At 46.6% G+C, this 22,154-nt stretch overlaps 1 protein-coding gene across 9 annotated transcripts in view; it reads left to right on the top strand.

Moving 5' to 3' along the window:
* Positions 1 to 19,307, top strand: part of LOC132383017 (myocardin-related transcription factor A-like) — a 216,309-nt gene extending 197,002 nt beyond the window's left edge. For all 9 annotated transcript variants that reach the window (XM_059953712.1, XM_059953713.1, XM_059953714.1 and 6 more), the window contains 7 exons: positions 3,250 to 3,500; positions 6,458 to 6,617; positions 7,264 to 8,352; positions 12,259 to 12,363; positions 13,252 to 13,407; positions 15,301 to 15,358; positions 16,829 to 19,307. In XM_059953712.1, coding sequence (XP_059809695.1) covers positions 3,250 to 3,500; positions 6,458 to 6,617; positions 7,264 to 8,352; positions 12,259 to 12,363; positions 13,252 to 13,407; positions 15,301 to 15,358; positions 16,829 to 17,349 — 2,340 coding nt within the window. In that variant the 3' untranslated portion in view covers positions 17,350 to 19,307. The remainder of the gene's footprint in view (positions 1 to 3,249; positions 3,501 to 6,457; positions 6,618 to 7,263; positions 8,353 to 12,258; positions 12,364 to 13,251; positions 13,408 to 15,300; positions 15,359 to 16,828) is intronic.
* Positions 19,308 to 22,154: the final 2,847 nt, after the last annotated feature.

Below are 22,154 nucleotides of genomic sequence, written 5' to 3'. Positions count from 1 at the left end.
ATTGCGTGCATGAAGACGTGGTTCAAATTCTCCCTGCTTATTTTGTTTCCTTGCCCGTTTCCTGGTCCCCTTTACTGTCAATGTCTCCTTTTTATGCACCTCTGTTTTTTGGTAGGGCTTCCATTCACTTGCAGAAGTTTGGGCTGATCCCTCCATCTCTGGCAGTGTTTAGGGCTTCCTTCATCATGTCAGTAGCTTCCTGTCAGTTTTCACTCCTGTCCCGGGTGGAGACTCAGGAATACCGTCGCACTCAGATGTGGAAGGATTCTTCATGGCTGTTTCTGTGACAAATTGGTTTTACCAGTTAGGGTTGTTTTAGCCCTGAGCTGAACCCCCGAACCTGGAGGACCGGTGGGTCACCCTGAGTCTATCCTCTGTCCTTTGACCTGTTTAACACAGGTGACCCTACCAAGAGCCAAAACATAAAACCCCGACTCCATCCAACATGTCTCTCTGGGGCATTGAGGCACACCAGCCTCCAAACCCAACTGCAAGGTTGAGGTCCTCTTGGAGGACTGCACTTCTTTGATCAGGATTAAACCTCCAGGCATTATATTGAACCTGGAACCCTCTCAGTCTCAGTTATCGTCTACTTAAACTCAGTACTCAACATAAAAGTCTAAGAGATCCATTGTGCTTTATTCAGTCCTGAGAAAATATCATTAACTATGGCAAAGTTTTAATTTCTAACTACATCCACTCTAAATCACAACGGTACATGATAGATGGTGATGTGCTGCCTACTGTTTGTTCATATTTAATTTGTGATGGGTATTCACTGGTACATATTCTCACTTTGCTTATAAATCAGCTGTTGCACGTCGCAAGGTTTATTGATCATCAAGATGCACGCTGCACGGCTTCAAAGCATCACAAACACGAGAAAATCAGCAGGGCAGGCAGCATCTCCAGAAAAGAGAAAACAGCCAACATTTCGGCCCGAGACCCTCCATCAGGACTCGGCTCAAAACTTCGACTGTTTATGCTTTTCCATAGAGGCTGCCTAGCCTGCTGAATTCCTCCAGCAATTTGTGTGCGTTGCCTCAAAATATGTGTTTGAACTGAATGGAATCCTATGCTTTAAGACCTAAATTTGAGTGTTTTCCTGATAAATCTGAACTTACAGCCTGATTCAGCCTGATCAGCAGTAGTCAGCATGGTTTTGCGCAAAGGAGGTCATGTGTGTCAAATCTTTTGAGGTTTGTTGAAGGTGTAACTAAAAGGATAGATGAGATACGGCAATTAATGTTGTCTATTTGGACTTCAGTAATGCCTTTCGCAACAAGGCTGATTGTGAAGATAAGTTGGTATACGGGGGTGAGATGGCAAGGTATATTCAGAATTGGCTCAATGATAGGAAGCAGAAGGTGATGTTGAAGGTCGTTTCTTCAAAAGGGGCCTGTGACTGGTTCAGGGTTCAGTTTTGGGACCTGGTTATTATCACCGGCATATGTCGTGAAATCTGTTAACTTAGCAGCAGCAGTACAGTGCAATACATGATATATAAAGAAAAAAACAAGTAAATCAATTACAGAGAGTAAATATATGTATACTAAATAGATTTAACAATAGTGCAAAACAGAATTAATATCGAATATTGTATTTATTAATGAATTATTTATGTAAATTATTTAAATGTGAACGTACATGGCAGGATTAGCAAGATTCTTCCTTCAGAGTTAGAGGGTCTTGAGAGTAAAGCAGCTTATAATAAATTACAAAGAGGTCTTATCACAAACAAGAGAAAATCTGCAGATGCTGGAAGTACAAGCAACACATACAAAATGCTGGAGGAACTCAGCAGGCCAGGCAGCATCTAGGGAAAAGAGTGACAAAGGGAAGATTTAAATCTTCTTCAGGATAGATATCCCTTTGCAGTGTAGTAGGGTAGATAAGTCCTGATGTAGGATCACAGCCCGAAGCATCGACTGTTTACTCTTTTCCATAGATGCTGCCTGGCCTGCTGAGTTCCTCCGGCATTTTGTGTGTGTTACAAAGAGGTGTTGATCATTTAGGGAGGTGGGCGGAAGTAAATGAAGTTCAACTTAAATAAGGGGAAGTTGAAGCATTTTGAATAGTCCAGCCAGGGTAGCACCAATGCAGTGAATATCAGGGCGCTAACAAGTGTTATGAAACAGGGAGACCCGGGAGTGCAAGAGTATAGTCTGATGAAAGCGGCCACACAAGTACACAGGCAGGTGAAGGAGGGATGTAGCATCCTGGCCTTCATCAGTCAGGGCATCAACTTTAGGAGTAGGACATTACGCTGCAGTTATATTAAATGGCTGGTGATTTGGAATATTGTGAACAGTTTTGGTTAGCTTGTTAAAGGAAAGACATTGCCAAACTAGGGAGAGTGCAGAAGAGGGATTTACTAGGATTCTGCCTGGATTGGAAGGCCTGAGTTAAGGGGAGAGATAGGCTGTCCAGGATCTTTACTCTTTGGAGAGAAAGCGAATGAGAGTGACCTCAAGTTTATAAAATCATGAGAAGTTTGGATAAGGTGATGGTCATAGTCTTTTCCTCAGTGTTTGGGATTTATCTATCACATCTACATGTTAACCATATAACCGTATAACAATTACAGCACGGAAACAGGCTATCTCGGCCCTTCTAGTCCGTGCCGACGCTTACTGTCACCTAGTCCCACCGACCTGCACTCAGCCCATAACCCTCCATTCCTTTCTTGTCCATATACCTATCCAATTTTTTTTTTAAGTGACAATATCGAATCTGCCTCTACCACTTCTACTGGAAGCTCGTTCCACACAGCTACCACTCTCTGAGTAAAGAAGTTCCCCCTCGTGTTACCCCTAAACTTTTACCCCCTAACTCTCAACTCATGTCCTCTTGTTTGAGTCTCCCCTACTCTCAATGGAAAAAGCCTATCCACATCAAATCTATCTATCCCCCTCATAATTTTAAATACCTCTATCAAATCCCCCCTCAACTTTCTATGCTCCAAAGAATAAAGACCTAACTTGTTCAATCTTTCTCTGTAACTTAGGTGCTGAAACCCAGGTAACATTCTAGTAAATCTCCTCTGTACTCTTTCTATTTTGTTGACATCTTTGCTATAATATAATGTTAACACACATTTAAGGGTGTGCTGGGGACAGCTTGCAAGTGTTGTTCCAGGCTTGGGTTGAAGCTAAAGTTCTGGTCACTAACAAGTAGTACATTGACCAAACAAACTTAACCTCCCCTTTGAGCGTTTGAGGGTCATCCGGATTGTATTTCCCGATTCAGCAAAGTCAGCCCAAGATGGCACGTGACAAGAACCAGCGGAACAAGAAGCCGAAGGAGCCGAAATCCCGGGTGAAGAAGCTCAAGTACCACCAGTACATGCCGCCAGACCAGAAACTGGAGAAGGCTACGCTGCCTCTGGACACTGCCTACTCCAAACTGCTCCAGCAGCAGCAGCTTTTCCTCCAGCTCCAGATACTGTGCCAGCAGCAGCAGCATTACAACTACCAGACCATCCTGCCCGCTCCGCCAAAGTAAGTACCCAGCCACGGCCGGAGGTGTTCCAGTCCTGCCATTTACTGGTCTCTCCAACACGCATCGGGGCCATTTCACGGGCATTCCATTGCCATTCTCTGTCCATACTAGGCTGGTTGCCTTACCAGAGCATTACGTCAGGCTCATGCCTCCTACCCGATGGAGGGGAGGGAGAGGGTCAGGGGTCTTGCTTCTGGTTGCTGTGTTGTTTAGGAAAGTGGACAGGATATAAGGAGGCCTGTCAAACAGGAGGCACTTTCTGGACAGCTGATTTTGAGCACAGTGAAATACAAGAGCATCTGACAGTCTGGAGCAAGGGTTCCCATTCTGGGGGCTCACCAATCCCTTGCTTCATGGTATTGGGCCATGGCATTAAAAAAGAATGGTTGAGAACCTTAATAATAGTCAGAGCCTTTGGTGGCAGAGAAGATGATACCAGGTGGGAGAGATCACAGATGGAACTATAGATTGAACCTCTGTTCCCTCACGAAGTCCCCAGTTTGTAAATGTTATGGAAAAGACCTGAAGTGACAGTGAGAAGACTTCCTTTGGTTTCAGCAAGTGTGATATGTCAGTGACAGAAAGGAATTTTGGCTGCTTATTGGTATAAGGTATCTTCCCATCATTCGGTATCTTCTGAAAACTTGTACTGTCCTCTTTACTCTTTGGAGTGACCTCATGCACACTTCCCTCCACAGGCGTTTAACGTAGGTCCCATAATCCTTACCACCCTTGCTAATCAGAATCAGAATCAAGTTTATTATCACCGGCATGTGACGTGAAAACTGTTAACTTAGCAGCAGCTGTACAATGCAATACATAATGTAGAAAAGTAACAAAATAATAATAATAAATAAATAACTAAATCAATTACAGTATATGTATACAGTATTGAATAGAATTAAAATTGTACAGAAAACAGAAATACAATATATTAAAAAAGTGAGGTAGTGTCCCAGGTGTTCGGTGTCCACTTAGGAATAGGATGACAGAGGGGAAGAAGCTGTTCCTGAAAGCCTTCAGGTTTCTGTACCTCCTATTCAATGGCAACAGCGAGAAAAGGGCATGCCCTGGGTGCTGGAGGATAACAATGGACGCTGCCTTTCTGAGACACCGCTCGTTGGAGATGTCCTGGGTACTTTGTAGGCTAGTACCCAAGATGAAGCCGACTAACTCTACAATCCTCTGCAGCTTCTTTCGGTCCTGTAGCCTCCCCCCACCCCACCACTGCCCCATACTGGACAGTGATGCACCCTGTCAGAATGCTCTCCAGGGTACATCTATAGAAGTTTTTGAGTTTATTTGTTGACATACCAAATCTCTTCATACTCCTAATGAAGGATAGCCGCTATCTTGCCTTCTTTATAGCTGCATCAATATGTTGGGACCAAGTTAGTTCCTCAGAGATCTTGACTTCCAGGAACTTGAAACTGCTCACTCTCTCCACTTCTGATCCCTCTATGAGGATTGGTATGTGTTTGACTTTGAGCACCAAGTTGTTGCCGCGGCACCGCTCCACTAGTTGGCATATCTCACTCCTGTATGCCCTCTCGTCACCACCTGAGATTCTACCAAAAAGGGTTGTACCATCAGCAAATTTATAGATGATGTATAAGCTATGCCTAGCCACACAGTCATGTGTATACAGGGAGTAGAGCAGTGGGCTAAGCACACACCCCTGAGGTGTGCCAGTGTTGATCATTAACAAGGAGGGGATGTTATCACCAGTCCACACAGATTGTGGTCTTCTGGTTAGGAAGTCGAGGATCCAATTGCAGAGGGATGTACACAAGCCCAGGTTCTGCAACTTCTCAATCAGGATTGTGGGAATGATGGTATTAAATGCTGAGTTATAGTCGATGAACAGCATCCTGACGTAGGTGTTTGTGTTGTCCAGGTGATCTAAAGGCTTGCGAAGAGCCATTGAGATTGCATCTGCCGTTGACCTATTGTGGTGATAGGCAAATTGCAGTGGGTGCAGATCCGTGCTGAGGCAGGAGTTCATTCTAGTCATGACCAACCTCTCAAAGCATTCAAGAACCCATCAACCTCCACTTTAAATATACCCAATGATTTGGCCTCCTCAGCCACTTGTAGCAATGAATTTCACAGATTCACTACCCTCTGATTAAAGAAAATTTTCCTCATCTGTGTTCTAAAAGGGGCATCCTTCAATTCTGAGGTTGTGCCCTCTGGTCCTAAACTCTCCCACTATTGCAAACATGCTATTATCAGACATCTTGTAATGATTCCTGCAGATATATTGATGTCTATACAACAGTGTTGGCCACGGTGTTGAACGACTCATTTTTGTACTCTGTAGATCTGAAGGTGACGGAGTGGTATAGATAGCAGTGCTCCTGTCCTGACCTCTGGAGATGTTGGAGGAGATTCCTCCCTGTGACTGTGCCTTTCCTTGCAGGCTCTGATTTGCTCTCACTTCACAAAGTGGAAGGTTGGTAGGTTAATTGGCTGCAATGAATTGCCCCTAGGGTGCAGTTAAGATTAGCTTTATATGTCACAAGCACATCAAAAACTGCAGAGAAATGCGTCATTTTGCGTCCAAGGTTTGTGTTGGCCTGGAAGTGTTGCAACACTTCCAAAGCCAACATAGCACACGATCAACTTACTAACCCTGACAGGTTTGTCTTAGGAATGTGAATGAGACTGGAGCACCGAGAGAAAGCCCACACAGTCACGGGAGAACGTACACACTGTTTGCAGAGAGCAGCGGGGATCCCTGGCACTGTAAAGCGATTCTGCCAACCGCTAGGCTAGCGTTGCGCCCGTGCCATACCGTGAAGAGGGAGAGGGGAGAATAAAGTTGATTATGGAAGGATTAGTGTAAATGATAATTGACACTGACTTGGTAGGTCAAAGGGGCCCGTTCTGTGCCGTATTACTGACACTGTCCCTCAGTTGCCTAATCAGTGGCCTCTTTCATTCTGCTTCTTAGACAGAACAATGAGCACCAAGCCAGCAGTGGTTCTACGCCGGTGAGGCCTCTGACCAATAGCACCTCATCATCAGGGCCAGGGGTTCTGCCTCGGCAGAACAGCTGCACAAGCACCATCAAACCACCAGCAAGTCTGCCCTCAAACCTTGACGATCTGAAGGTGGGTTACATTCTACAGTATTCCACGTGCATCTGTTTATTCTCTGGAGCACGGACCTCTTTTAAATTTGGGGGTTTTCCTCTCCTGCTCTTTCCATATCTTGCAGTATATTGGCTGAATAATTTCTCACACAGGCACTGAGGTTCAATCCATTCCTCCCCCCCAGGTAACTGACACCCCTCCACACCAGACTCTGACACCTTCCCCTCTCTCCACCCCCATGGGTCTCTGATACCCCCCCGCCGCTTCCCAACCCATCTCCCCAGGTCTCTGACACTTGCCTTCAAACCGCAACCCCCACCCCCCCACCCCCGAGATCTCTGACACCTTTCCATCTCCCCCTGCCCCTCCTCTCAGGGTTTCTGACCCTCCTGCACTCCCCGTGAGGGACCCTCTCCCCACCCCTCCAGAGTTGCTGACACCTCCCCTTTCCCTACCTGCCCTTGGGTTTCTTACACTCCTCCTCCCTCTCCCCCCCCCCCCAACAGGTGCCTCAAACTCTCCCAGCCCTCCCCCCTCAGGTATCTGATACCCTCACCCCTCTCCTGGGATTTGACACGCCTCCTCTCTCCATTCACCCCTCCAGTTTCTGACACCCCCCCCCCCCCCCCCATTCTACGACATGACTGTCCTTTTCTTTGCGTAGGTGGCCGAGCTGAAGCAGGAGCTAAAGCTACGGGCACTGCCCGTGTCGGGAACCAAAACCGACCTGATTGAAAGGCTGAGGAACTACCAGGAGCAGGCAAGGGTGGGAGGTGGGCCTGCCGTCCCCACCCCAGTGCCCACCGTCTCCAAGACAGTCCCTCTCGTCTCCAAGCCCACTGAGTTGGTAGTGGCCTTCACACCCGTCCCCGTGCCCACCACCACGACCACTGCTGCCGCCACCGTCCGCTCTGGCGAGATAGTGCTCACCCCTGCGGCCAAGCCAGCTGCCCCCGCCTCTACCCCTCCGGTGTCGCCGGCACCCTCTGACCGCTCGGTGCAGAGCATGGAGGACAGCACCCCGCCCGAGCTGCTGGCCGAGTCTGCCCAGACCTCGCCCATGCAGGTGGCGTGCAAGGAGGAGGTTCCCTGCCTCAACGGCGTGAGCAGCCACGTCACACTGGCACCCAGCGCCATCCGCCGCGGCGGCCCAGATGCCAAGGACCCGCAGGCCACCATCAAGGACCGGATGTTGCAGGAGAAGGACAAGCAGATCGAGGAGCTGACCAGGATGCTGAGGCAGAAGCAGCAGCTGGTGGAAGCTCTCCGCCTGCAGCTCGACCAGGAGAAACGCACGCAGCAGCAGCAGCAGCCCGCCCCCTCCCAGCTCCCGAACCCCCCTGTTTCCCGGGACTCCATCGCCGTCAAGCAAGAGAACCCGCCCTCCAGCTGCTCCCTCTCAGGCAAGTCCAACCCTTCTGGCCCACCTCCCAGCCAAGCCAAGCCCCCCAGGACGAGCCCCAGCCCCACTGGCACTATCGGGCCCAAGCCGCTGCCGATCAAGACGGTGACAGTGAAGCAGGAAGGAGGCAGGGGCGGCTGCCAACAGCCAGCGCCAGCCATACTGCTGAGCTCATCGCAGCCAAACCGGGTGACCACCGGCCTGCTGAGAACAATTGCCCAGGCACAGACCCCTGGTCTGCTGACAAACGGAGCCGGCCCGCACATCCTCCTCACCGTGACTCCGCAGAAGACGGACGTGGAAAGCGCACCCCCCCCAGCAAGCCCCACCAAGGATCAGCCGACAGCACAGGTACTCACTGATGGGATTGAGGTGGGACAGGGAAGATTGAGGAGCAAGCAGCTTCTTCCACAGCTCTAGGGGTTAACGGTGATCACTGGAACGCATCGTAAACATTCTGTTCAGTTTTGGTCTCCAAATTTGATGAAGGACATTCTTGCTATTGAGGGAGCGCAGTGTAGGTTCCCGAGGTTGATTCCCGGGATGGCGGGACTATCGTGTTGAAAGATTGGAGTGACTGGGCTTGAATTTAGAATTGGAATTTAGAAGGATGAGAGGGGATCTGATTGAAACATATAAGATTATTAAGGGATTGGACACGCTAGAGGCAGGAAACAGGTTCCCGATGTTGGGGGGAGTCCAGAAACAGAGGGCACAGTTTAAGAATAAGGGGTAGGCCATTTAGAACGGAGTTGAGGAAAAACTTTTTCACCCAGAGAGTTGTGGATCTGTGGAATGTTCTGCCTCAGAAGGCAGTGGAGGCCAATTCTCTGGATGCTTTCAAGAAAGAGTTAGATAGAGCTCTTAAAGATAGTGGAGTGAAGGGATATGGGGACAAGGTGGGAACGGGGTACTGACTGTGGATGATCAGCCATGATCACATTGAATGGCGGTGCTGGCTCGAAGGGCCAAATGGCCTATTCCTGCACCTATTGTCTAAACCAAAAACACCGAGCACTCACTGAAACACTGTAGGGACTATAGTTTATTTTGAGAGAAAAGATAAAGATTAGCTTCATTTGTACACATTTATGTGGAAACATAGTGAAATTTGTCGTTTGCGTCAAAGCAAGTGAGCGAGGATTGATCTTGGGGCAGCCGCAAGTGTCATCACATTTCCAGCCCCACAACTCGCTGACCCTGACTTTTGGAACTTGGGACACCACCCAGGCGGGTGGGAAACATACAGTCTCCTTACTGAGAATGGTTCCAATCCATGATTGCTGTAAACCACTACTCTACACGCTGGCTGACAGATAAGAATCCTAAATCTGCTTTTATTGCCTGCAGCCTGACAAAGGTCTGCAAAAACAGACTGACTCCTCTACCCACTGTGAGTTGCTACAGTGGGGACTAGTTGAGGCTTATAAGTATGGAGGTAAGCCAGGCACAACCAGGAGGGATAAAGGGAAGAAAACACTGAGTGAGAAATGAAGCAAGGTAGGAGGAAGTTCCTGAGCTACATAAACAGCGTAAATTGGGATCTTCGGTCTCTTCTGTTTGAAATTGTCAAATGAGTATGCACTTCTCAGCTGGCAGTCGAATTGTTGATGTCCTGATGAAGGATCTTGGCTAGAAACGTCGACTGTTTACCCTTTTCCAGAGATGCTGCCTGACCTGCTGAGTTCCTCCGGCATGTTGTGTGTGTTAATTCAATTTCCAGCATCTGTGTATTTTCTCTCGTTTGTGGATGCAGGTTCTGCTTTATGCCAAAAGAGGGCAGTGCTGAGCTAAATGCCCCAATGGTGAGAATGCAATGCCACGCACACAAAATGCCGGAAGAACTCCAGGCCAGGCAGCATCTTTGGAAAAACAGTAACTGGGGTTTCAGCCGAAAATGCCGACTGTACACTTTTCCTTAGCTCCTGCCTGGCCTGCTGAGTTCCTCCAGCATTTTGTGTGTGTGGCAGACTTTTTCTTGTTTATGCAAGGCAACAGCTGCTTACACTTATATTTCTTGTTTGATCTAATGAGTGATCTGTAAAATAGTCCAGCAATAATTAGTAATTGTGGAATAAGGTGTATTTTATGAGTAAGCAGTTGACATTTCGGGCAGAGTCGCTTCTTCTGGACTGAGAAGGAAGGGGGAAGATGCCAGAATAAAAAGATGGGGGGGGGGGGGAAATAGGCTAGCTGGAAGGTGATGGGGAAGCCAGGTGGGTGGGAAGGTCAAGGGCGGACAGTAGGAGAGGAGAGCGGACAGTAGGAGAAAGGGAAAGAGGAGGGGACTCGGGTGAACTTGATAGGGAGGTGAGAAGAAGTGAAAGGTTAGAGTGGGGGATAGAGGAAAGATGAGGGTTGGGGATGGAATTTGTTCACTGGAAGGAGAAATCGATATTCATGCCATCAGGTTGGAGATATCCAGACAGAATACTAGGTGTTGCTCCTCCACCCTGAGGGCCTCATCCTGCCACAAGAGGAGGCCATGGATTGACACGTTGGAACGGGAATGGGAATTGGAATTAAAATGTTTAGGCTCTGGGAAGTTCCGGTTGTGGCAGATGGTATGGAGGTACTCGACGAAGCGGGGACCCAATTTACAACTGGTCTCACAAATGCAGAGGAGGTCTGAAATCAATGGGCGTCCCCAGCAGTTTCACGGGTGAAGTGTTGCCTCATCTGGTTGGACTGTTTAGGACCCAAATGGCAGTGAGTGCAGAGGTGTATGGGCAGGAGGTGCTCGACGAAGTGGTCCCCCATTTTATGACGAATTTCACCAACGTTTCATGCTTTCGTGCTCATCTGCCACTGTACCCAGAATAAATTGCACCTATGCCCATAAATCATACTAATATTCCTGTGTAAGGAACATACAAACTCTTAAAAATGGGATTTGTACACTACTGCCATAACTTAAACTTGCAGCAACTTTAACAACATTAAACGTCTGAAGGAGGAGTTTGAATAGAGGAAAGAGAAGTTTTGAGTTTTATTTTATTTTAACAGGCTTTCTGGCCCACTAATCCCAAATGCTCAATTACACCCATTTGACCAATTAACTTACTGGCCCTTGTGTCCTTGAAATGCAGGAGGAAACCGGAGCACCCGGAGAAAGCTCACACAGTCACGGGGAGCTTGACCGTGGCAGAATTGAACCCTGGTCACTGGCACTGTAGGTAGTGTTACACTAACCGTTATGCTACCTTTTGGGAGGAGATTCTCAAGCTTAATGTGGGAAGCTGAGAGAAACTGTGACCAGGCCCAGAGACAGTCCTGCCTTCCCGATAGCTGTAATTGGAGGAAGTTTCAGCTCAGCCAGTGTTTGGTATTGGATGTGCTGGCAGCGGTTCAGAGGTGCCCGCAGAACTGGTGGATTTGGGTTCAATTGCAACAAAAGAGAAGTTTGGATGGAAGGGGTCTGGTGGACTTTGGTCAAGGTGCAGGTCGATGGGACTAGGCTGAATAATAGTCTGAGTAGATGGGCCAAAGGGCCTGTTTCTGTACTATAGTACTCCTTGTGTCCATAATTCTATGAGAATTGGCAGAGGGGTGAAATCATTGAAGCTATGGGAGCACCACTGCTGCTGAAAGCCAACGTCTGGAAGGGAAATAGAGTGGCTGTGGAGAGATCTTTGGACGCTGCAGGAAAGGGGATGAATATGAAACTGAACCAGGCAGCAGTCTCTTGGAGACGTGTTTGAAGACCCATTTAACTGATATTTCAGACCCAGCAATGATCTCCGCTGCTGATTTGGAATTAGACTCAGGTTTATTTTCACCGATGTGTCACGAAATTTGTTGTTTTGTGGCAGAGTCCAGTACAGTCCAGTACATAAAATATACTCTTAAGTTACAAGAAAAAATATACAGAAAAATATAATTGAATTAGTGGTGCAAAAATAGAGGGGTAATGTTCACGAGTTATTCATTGACCATTCTGGAACCTGATGGCGGAGGGGAAGAAGCTGTTCCTAAAATGTCGAGCGTTTGTCTTTGGGCTCCTGTACTTCCTCCGTGATGGTAGTAATGAAAAGATCCCATATCCTGATTGATGGGAGCTTTTAATGATGGATGACGCCTTTTTGAGACAGCACCTCACATTTAAGAAGTGGAGCTGGAATGACAGCAACATTGAAGTGACACTCAAAGACTGGAATTCTGTACCTGTTGAAGCTATTAACATCAGGTGTCAGGCGCCGCCCTGCTGCTAAGTTGGTTTTCCTGCCGATTTTGATTTTCTCACTCTCTCTCTTTCAGGCAGTGACGTCTTCCCCCTCCCAGCAACAGGCACAGCAGACTACACCCACCACTCAGTCAAAGCAGGAGCCACAAACGGAAACGATGACCCAGACAGGAAAGAAGGTGCACATTTTGTATTTGGGATGTTGAGCTAATCCTCCACCTTTCTGTAGCAGGATACAGGGAAAGCAGGGCTGTGAATTGGGCTCCCATACAGTCTGGAATATCCCCTTGTTTGCTCAAGGCCTTTACTTTTCATAATGTGGACATTGCTGGCAAGGGCATTTTATATTGCTTATCCCTAAATGCCCTTGAAAAGGCAGAGATGGCCCTTTGAGCCGGTGTGACCCTTCCAGTAAAGATGCCCCCATGCTGCTGTGAGGAGAGAACTCCAGAATTTATATTCTGACTGTGAGTAAAATCAGCAATAAATTTTCAAATCCAGTTTAAAAAATTTAGAACAGGGGTTCCCAACCTGGTGTCTGTGGACCCCTTTCTTAATGGTATTGGTCCATGGCATTGAAGAAGTTGGGAACCCCTGACTTAGAGATACAGCATGGAACAGCCTCTTCCAGTCCTCCGCCCAGCGACCTCCGATTTAACCCCAGCCTCATCACAGGACAATTTACAATGGCCAATAAACTAACTAAACGGCACAGCTCTGGAGTGTGGGAGGAATTCCATCCCAACTCCTTACAGAGAACGCTAGAGTTTAACTCTGAACTCCGACGGCCCGAGCTGTAATAGTTTCCGTGGCGCCCCAGTGGGATGAAAATTGCGGGGGGGGGGTGCCCTTTTCCTCCCTTCTGGGAGAAGCTCCCGATGTTGGAAAAATATAAGGAAATACCCACTTGATCCTTCCAAGTTGCACCCTGTACGTTGATACAGTGTTGGGAGGGCAAATTTGCACTTACTGAAAGCCTGTTTGCAAGGGGCTAGTTAACTCACTTTGTGGCCGTTTCACAGTTTCTGCTGCCAGTATCTGACCCCCTAACTATGTTTTGAACGTAGGACCAGAAAGTGGGTCTGCAGCTGATCACTGGGACATCTGGTGCTGTGCTGTCATACGCCCTCTCGCCCCAAAACCTGCAGCCATTCTTTCCAAACAATGTGACGGAAAGCTCTTTACAGACGAGGGTGAATAACGAATCTAGCTCCCCGCACAAGGTGAGTTAGTGTATCACCTCAGACATTTCATAAGTATGACAAGAAGCAAAAACCTCCCACAGATTTTAAAGTGGGGGAGTGTAGTGGGGGAGATGGAGGGGAGTGTATAGATGGTAATGTCTATTTTTCTGTAGTCCCCTGTACTTGCTCCCCTCTCTGCATAGTTTGTCTTTCTCTATGGTGTTATCAAACTTCCTGGTTGCTTGTAAAGTCCAGGAATTGAAAAGTCTCTGAGAGGAGGCTGAAGATTTAAAATCACATTCGTTTTCTTTGAAGACTTGTTGTTTGAGAGCACTAGTGTTTTCTACTTAACGTTATTAATCCAGCCGCATAACAGGCCTGTTCCATTTCCAGTTTGTTTATTTATTGATTGATTGAGATGTAGCCCAGCATTCCCTGATTTAATCCAAGCCTAATCACAGGACAATTTACATTGTCCAGTTATCCTACTAACCGGTATGGATTATGGAAGGAAACCAGAGCACCTGGAGGCAGCCCACGCAGTCATGGGGTGAATGTACAAACTCCTTACAGGCAGTGGTGGGAATTGAACCCAGGTCACTGGTACTGTAAAGCGTTGTGCTAACCACTACACTACCATGTTGGCTGTGGATGGTTGATGAAACTCTTGCTGCTGTCCAATAACCATCGCCTGCAACCAGTAAGCCATAAGAACCCCACCTGTTATGTCTAACTGCCACCAAGATCTGAGCTAATCTGACATATTTACAGATATGAGAGGAGTCGGCTACAGTGAAAGTTGAGTTTATACTTCATGGCGCAGAAATATTAGAAAAATTCTCTTTTATTTGTCACACGTGCATTAAACCATACTGTGAAATGTGTCATTTCTGTCAGCAACCAACGCAGTCCAAATGTGTCCTGGGGTGAGGGGGGTACAGTTGGCATGTGGCACCATGCTTCTGGCACCAACATAGCAAGCCCAAAACTTAATAAACCTAACTCGTAATTCTTTTGGAACGGAGGAAACCCACACGGTAATAGAAAGTCAAACAAGACCACACTATAGCAATTCCTGAGGTTTATTGCCTTACAGAGAAGCATTTTGGAGCAGAATCACTAAGTCATGGGATTTAGTTTGTGTTGATGATCCCTTCCTTGGGGACGATGTCAAGGGACTAAGTTTGAAGGCATCTTCCTTGTTTGTAGGTAGTGTCGGATTAGGACGTAGAATCACTTACTTTTTTTTTCTTGTATTTTAACGTTCCTGTGTTAGTTCATAATTTTTATATAATCCCCTTTATTGTATGTGTAATTGTTCAGTGATTTTTCTAGTAATTGTAGTATAGCTTATTCTGTATTTTCTAGAAGTTCTAGGGTTTCCTGCAGTAAATGTCACACTACTGGAGTCTGGCTGTTTCGTAGGTTACATCTTACCAGTGGAACGTGTTCTATCTGTAGTCTGTGTATGAGATGACCGTGTCTTTTTTCTTTGACCTTTTGTTCATTCTTTGTCTCGTAACACACTGAACAAAATGCTGTAACCACCAAGTTTTATGCCTCGTTGTTGACTTCTGAGGTCCTCCAGATCAAAATCATCTGATCCAAATTGGTCTTCCGAGAGAAGGTGGTGTGAGGGAGTGGGAATGGGAATGAGAAATGCCGTGGTTTCATCAGTATTCTCCAGCAACAAACTTTGGAGAAGCTTTCCAATGTGCACTTCCCCGATCACTGTCACCACCCTGATCGGTCACTTTATTTCCCCTTCTCCTTTTCATAGGGGAACTTGTGTCATCACATCATCTCCCCGTTGCCTCCATCTCACTGTGAAGCAAAGAAGTTCTGTGGCCAGAGAACCTGGCCCAATCAACATGCTGTCTTTTCAGTCTTGGTTTGTGTCAGACAGTCTCAGTTCTGTTTAACTGTTTTCAGGAGAACTCCAGAAGCCAGGAGATGGATGATTTGTTTGACATCCTCATTGAAAGTGGAGGTAAGCTAGCAGTGGCAAAGTACTGCTTTTTGCTGGATTTTGATCATTTTTATCATGCTGCCGAAACCAGTAATGTTGACTGCAAGCAACGCACCCAAAATTTTGGAAGAACTCAGCAGGTCAAGTATGGTGGGGACAGTCAATGTTTTGGACCAGATTCTTCAATGGTTCAAATTAATATCAGAGAATGTGTACAGTTTACAACCTGAAATCCGTACTCCTCACAGACATCCACGAAACAGAAAAAAAAACCCAGAATGAATGAATGACAGAAAGCGTAAGAACCCCAAAGCCCCCCCATGTACAAGCAGCAGCAGAAGCGCCAACCCTCCCCCACTTGTTCCAGCAAAAACAGCAACCCTCCACCACCCACCATGCCAGCAGTGACAACACCAAACAGACCATGATCTAGAGTCTTATCAAAAACTACCGTCCATCCCAACACTTCGACTTCTCAGGCATTCTCTGTCGCTCACTAACGAGGGAGAGAGAAAGATCACTCCTGCAGCAGACGAGAGGGGAGATCAACAGCCTCAAAATTGAAGGGCGCCTCTTTAGAACAGAGGAATTTCTTCAGTTGGGGGTGGTGAATCTGTGGAATTCATTGCCACAGATGGCTGTGGAGGCCAAGCCTTTGGGTATAAGTGGGGGCTGATAGGTTCTTGATTAGTAAGGGTCTCAAATGTTAATGGGAAACGGGAGAATGGATTTGAGAGGGTTAATAAATCTGCTATGCTGGAATGGCAGAGCAGTCTCAATAGGCCAAATGTCTTATAGTCTTCCTTCACGTCCTGTTGCACCATCCTTTTGACATGGCATCCTCCAATCCTCCATGTTTCCAGAAGATCCTGTCTTCCTGTGGGAGCCCAAGTACTGAACTTCCATTATTTTCTCAATCAGCTTTCAGGAGAGACCATGCATAGCTGTGTTGGTCATGCTGAAACCCTGGGCAATTGACACCAGTCCCTAGCCAACTTCTACGGCACAGACCCCTTGCTTAATGTTATTGGTCCATGACGTTAAAAAAGGTGGGAACCCCCTCTTCAAGGGTTTAATGTGCCATTGAACTCATGTGCCCCCTGGTGGTGGGGGGAGCTAATTTCAGGTGGTTTGGTGAGGATGTGTGATGAAAATTCTAATTAAACTCAGGCCTGGTTGGAGAGGGGAGTGCAGTTGCTTATAATTTTTCTTCAGTGCTCTGGTTTAGGATGGGTCAATGGGATCAATACATTTAGGAAGCTGTTGAGTGCTGAAAGGGATGGGCACCAAGGTGGGCTAAAGGGTTTGCTTCCATGTTCTTATTACTCTAGGTATTGGATTAAAACAAGCTTAGTCCTGCATTTAGTCAAGAAGTGCATTGGGAGGTTAAAAGGTTCCCAAACAAATTGTGGAGCATTGCAGCAAGAGTAGGATAATACAAAGGAGAAATAATCAAAGCTGTTGCTTATTTTCTTTGCCTTTCATTCACAGAAATCTCCGTCAATGCCAAGGACGCTACCACCTCTTTAAACACGCCGTCTCCGCAGAGTGTCTCGCCCACGCTCGCCGCGTCTTCACCACAAGCTTCTCTCAAAGTGGAGCCGCCGTCTCCGCAGCTGTTGCTGGAGCCCATCACTGACAGTCAGTTCAGTAACCAAGAGAGCCGGCTCGAGGACTTCCTAGTAAGCACAACCGGCGTCCCGTTGTTATCGGTTGACCATGATGGGACTCAGCCTCTGTCGCTCATCGACGACCTACACAATCAGATGCTGAGCAGCTCCAGTATACTGGAGCACCCGCACTCTCCCATGGACACCTCGGATATGCACTTCACCACCGACAGCACCTGCCTGACCCTGGACCTTGCTGACACTAACCTGGACAGTATGGAGTGGCTGGATCTTACTATGGGTGGCTCCTCGGTGGGTCTGGCTCCTCTGAGCTCTGTGTCCCACAGTGTCTTCTCTACTGACTTCCTAGACAGTCACGACTTGCATTTACACTGGGATTAACACCAGCAGCCAAAACGTTGGGGGGCGATCCTTCGCAAAGCCTCTTGATCAGTGTGGAACTTTAGTGCACTGGTGCCGAATCAGGTTGAGTGTCCTCGAGCGTGCTTCTTCGCTGTCACCTTAACTGAGCAGGATCTGCACACGAGTCAGCAATGCACGTCCTCTTGTGAAGCATCAGAGGGTCTTCTCTGTTCAAGAGTCACAGGCAAAGACGGGCTGGAGCACGCAGCTGTAACTCTGAGCCCGACCACTGCTGCTGGGGGATTTCAGATCAGAGGATGGACTTTTTAAAAAATTAACCAGACCACAATGGAGTCTTTTGATCTAAGCCTTCACATAGCTTCTGGGCTGGACCTGCAGAGAGAGGGTTCCCCCTCCCAGCGCACATTAACACTTAGTTTCTCCATTGCCAAGCCTGTCTCTTTGCACTGATTGGGGCAAGTAAATGTTTTTTTTTAAAAACAGGAACCCAAAGGTACATTAACTGAGTTAAAAATGGAAAGTCACCACTAAACCTCCCCACCAGTCCAGCCCGTTGAAGACAAGTCTGAATGTTATTGTGGTCTGTCTCCAGAGCACGTGTCTCGGTCTGTGATGATGTTGCCCTAAGATCATAAACTAAGGCCTGTGTTTGTGACTGGTTTGGATTGTGACCACAGCGTTTTGGCTTGTTGTGAAATAGTTTATTTCTTGCCCAGCAACCCCAGCAGTGTTTGCTTTAGTCTGAGGAGAGGAGTTGAATTTAGCCCTGGACAGCTTTCACCAGGCCCCTAATGTGCCATTCATTCTCAGGCGGATTTTCAGTTGGACTATTGGATCAGGTGAGTGCTGTCTCCAGCACGCCCCAAGGATAGCTGCGACTTTCCCCAAAGGTTTTCCACATCGGAGAGCACCAAGTTCCATTCTGTCCACTTAATCTATTACTGTAACCAAGAGGTCTGAGTTGAACTAGGAGAGGGTCACAATTGTCCAGTGCTGTCTTTGTGGCATTGACACCACATCTACGTCCTGGGGCTGTTGGTTACTCATAACAAGCTTTCAACGGCCAGCTGGCATCTCAGAGTCAGGTCAACGGCCAGCTCAGAGTCAACGGCCAGCTGGCATCTCTTTGGCCCTTTTGGTTTGAGGGTGTGGGGCTGTATGTCTGTCTACCCTCTCCTCGTCAACCAGAGATGTGTCATCTCCGCAGGGTATCCTTCAGCCTCCCGCGCGCCTCACCCTTCAAACCAGGAAGGGAGCCTGAGAAGCTGAGAGTTCAGTGTCAGAAAGGGCCGTGAATTGCCGCAGTATTTCTTAAAAGTGAACAAAAAAAGGTGTTTTAAAATCCGCTGCAAGGAGGAAAAATTGTCCTTCTTGCCAGCTACATGAAGATTTTTTTTTAAACTGTAAAGATACAATCATTTAGAATGTAAACTGAAATTGCATACTGTAATATATGCACTTGAAGTCATATCTGTGTATGAGTTACATAGCTATGTTCCGCTATGTTATTATAAATCACTGATTACATAACACTGGTGTAAGGGGCCCACTTTTGACAACAAGCCTTGAAAGTGACAACTTGTCCAGCCTAGTGAATAGCAGTTAAATTTTGCCTCAGTGGGTTTCTGGTACAGAGCTTGTGCGACTCCCCGGTGTATTCAACTTCACACTGTGAGTTATAGCATGACCAAGCTAATGCATTTTCATTCGGAACCAAGAGATTTTGGTTGGGAATGGAACAGCATTAATTTGGGAACATGGAAGGATTATGTGCTTAGTTCTAGATTATTTACACTAATCTGAAGGAATCTTAAGAGGAACAAGCCTTTGGAAGTTTGGAAAGAGTGACAAAGAGGTGGAAATTGCCTTGAATTCCTTGTTTCTTTCACATTAAATTAGAGTTACCAGGCATTGTATTGTGTTCTGGACAATGCTGTGATTTTTTTTGTTTATATTATATATATTCTTGAAACATTTGATATGTGTTTCTCAATCAATTTGGCACATTCTGCAACCCTTGTAGTTGAAGGGAGAGAATACATCATGCTTAAATCACTATTGCAAGCTAGTGGCCAAGTCATCCTTTCTAGTAGCCAAAAGTGAAGTTACTGTGGTCTTTATATAACCCAGAAAGGGGTTGAGTGTCATTGCTTTGGCAATCAGTTCTTTGTTATTTTTTTAATCGTATGTTCTCGTTGACCAGATGCTGCGTTTCAGTACAGCTCACTATAAGAGTTACCTGTTTGATTCTTTTGTAGAAGGGTTGAGAGAGTTAACATTGCATCCTGGTGCATTACAGAATCCAGAGCGAGCAGAGGGGGGGCACTTTAAATGGGGTTGAGGAAATGATAGGAAGGTTCAAAGATTGCTGATTTGATCAAAGGTACAGAAGCCCACGACCTTCTAAACTCCACCTCCCAGACCAAAGTAGCAAAGGGTGGATTTTATTGAAAGTCTCAAATCCCACTCCTAGTGAACCTGATACTCATCTAACTTGCACCGAAGAGTCATGTCTGAGAACTTGGAGGCAATTAAACAGTTAATTTCTCTCTACCTCCCCCAACCAAAATTGACACATTTTTATCCAATCAACTTTCTCCATACACTGTTATAACCGATGATTTATGTTTTGAGATGCAGAGTAGAAGACGCTATTTTCAGGCTGAGCCACGCCCCAGTTTAACCCTAGCCTAATCATGGTTCAATTTACAACGACCAATTACCCTATCAACCAGTACATCTTTGAACTGTGGGAGGAAACCAGAGCACCCAGAGGAAACCCACGTGGTCACGAGCAGAATGTACAAACTCCTTACAAAGAGCAGCGGAAATTGAATCCGGGTGGCCTGTACTGTGAAGTGTTGTGCTAACCACACCACTGTTGATATTGCTGAGTTGGAAAACTTGGCAAATTCTGTACCTGTGCACTGAGCCTTAGTTTTGGTGAGCTGGTGCAAACCAAGTGACATATCTAGACATGGAACCTCCTTTTCCCTAGCACAGAAGTGGGGAGCACCCTTTCTGATGGTGCTTTGTGATTCTGAGAACACTCAAGAGACACGGCATGCTGAGCAAAATCTGAAGAGGCTGAGCTGGGTTATTCCTCACCGTCATTTCATTTTATCCATCCCTAAAAAAAGTTCTCTGGCCAGAAGGGTCTCCAGCAAATCCCTGAGTGTACATTGAACATTGCCACCTGAACTCAGTTGGTGAATGGAGGTTATTGTATTGGCTGTCAATTCTGGTGTTAAGTCGTCATCAAACCCTTTGATCATTGGAAATAACTCAGAAGGTAGCTCGGGTGGTTGGTGGCTGGGTTGAGGTGTTCTCCGATCTTGGCAATCCATTTGCAAACGTTTTGTAACTGTATGAGGAGACATCATCAGTGCGCTGTTCACTTGTGATCCTCTGAATGCTTCGCCTTTATATACATATCAATCAGCTGATTGGTCATCATTACGGAAACTCATTTGCATGACAGTGCAACCAATCAGTGTTGAGAACCCCTGCCTATGTTACAGTTGAGTTTCCATAATAACGTTTGCAAATTGATTGTCAGGATTGGAGAACAGCTCATCCCAACCCTTGATGCCTCCAAATAGGGGTGTGAAGTGGGTTATAATGACAAGAGTTTCTACAATTAGAGTTACTGTTGCCACTCATAGCAGCACAACTAGAGCTCCTGTCTCACAGATCCAAGGACCCAGGTTTGGTCCCAGTTCCTAAAACTGGCTGTGCAGGGTTTGAATATTGTCCCCCTCCCCCACAGCCCTTGTGCTTTAGTTTCACACGCTTGTGCTAGTAAGTTACTTGACTCCTGTAAGTTGCCACGAGTGTATCCAGGTGGCAGGTTGAAATAGGATCAGTGTGAGTGAGGTAGTGGGACTGGTGGAATTCAGGTGAGAGTTTTCATTGTTAGATCAAATAGTCACCTCCTGTAGTGTGTGAGATGTTTTTAAGATAAATAAATGGAGAAAAACGTGCAGTATATTGGTGAATCCACTGGAATGATGCTAAGCCATAAAATTAACAAAAAAAAATCTAACGTAGGTTTACATGCCAATAGAAATTGATCACTGGATCATAATGCAATTCGGATACTAGAGTTGGGTTTTTAGCTACAATGCCAGAACCCTGCTGTACTTGATCCAAGACAATCTTACCCAGTAGGTTCAACCTGGGGTGAAGTAGTCTCAACTATTTCAGTCACTGCTGTGGATTCCTAGAAACCACAGCACAAGTCAGAGGATTTGGAGCTCTGTCCTACTTCTCTAAAGTTGTTCTTCCTTTCTTTGCAAGAAGAATAAGCCTTGATTTGAAGCTTGGTTGAGTGTATTCCGTAGTTTGGTCTGAGCTGTCTGGTCTTCCTCCTTCATCTCCACCAGTGGCTGCAAGACCTTCCATGGGCCCAAGCTCTGGACTTCATGCCCTGCACTGTTTTCCCTCCCTACCTACTCCGAGGCACTTCTGCCAATCTACCTCTGACCCTTTTGATCGTCTGCCCCGATTTCATTTTGTGGCTTGGTACCTAATGTTGCCCGATCACCTCTTGTGTTAAAGTTGATGCAGATGGTATTTTGTCTGTTCCCTACTGTCATGCTCTTGAAGCTGGCTTCTGTGCACCTTGCTCACAATCAGAGGTAACTGTGTGATGATTCTGATCGTTAACTGCCTGAGTTAAGACCTGCTCGTCACCTGCAAATTCTTCTTTCTTATTACTTTCCTTTGCATTCTGGAGTTACAGAGAACTATGCTGCACAATCCATTGTATTGCTAGCACTGCTGTTGGATTGCTTGCTCATCTGATTTGTCCTTAGATGCAC

This window comes from Hypanus sabinus, chromosome 29, assembly GCF_030144855.1.
Source record: "Hypanus sabinus isolate sHypSab1 chromosome 29, sHypSab1.hap1, whole genome shotgun sequence".
Lineage (NCBI taxonomy): Eukaryota > Metazoa > Chordata > Chondrichthyes > Myliobatiformes > Dasyatidae > Hypanus > Hypanus sabinus.
The sequence above is the reverse complement of the archived record's forward strand: the minus strand, read 5'-3'. Positions and strand labels throughout refer to the sequence as shown.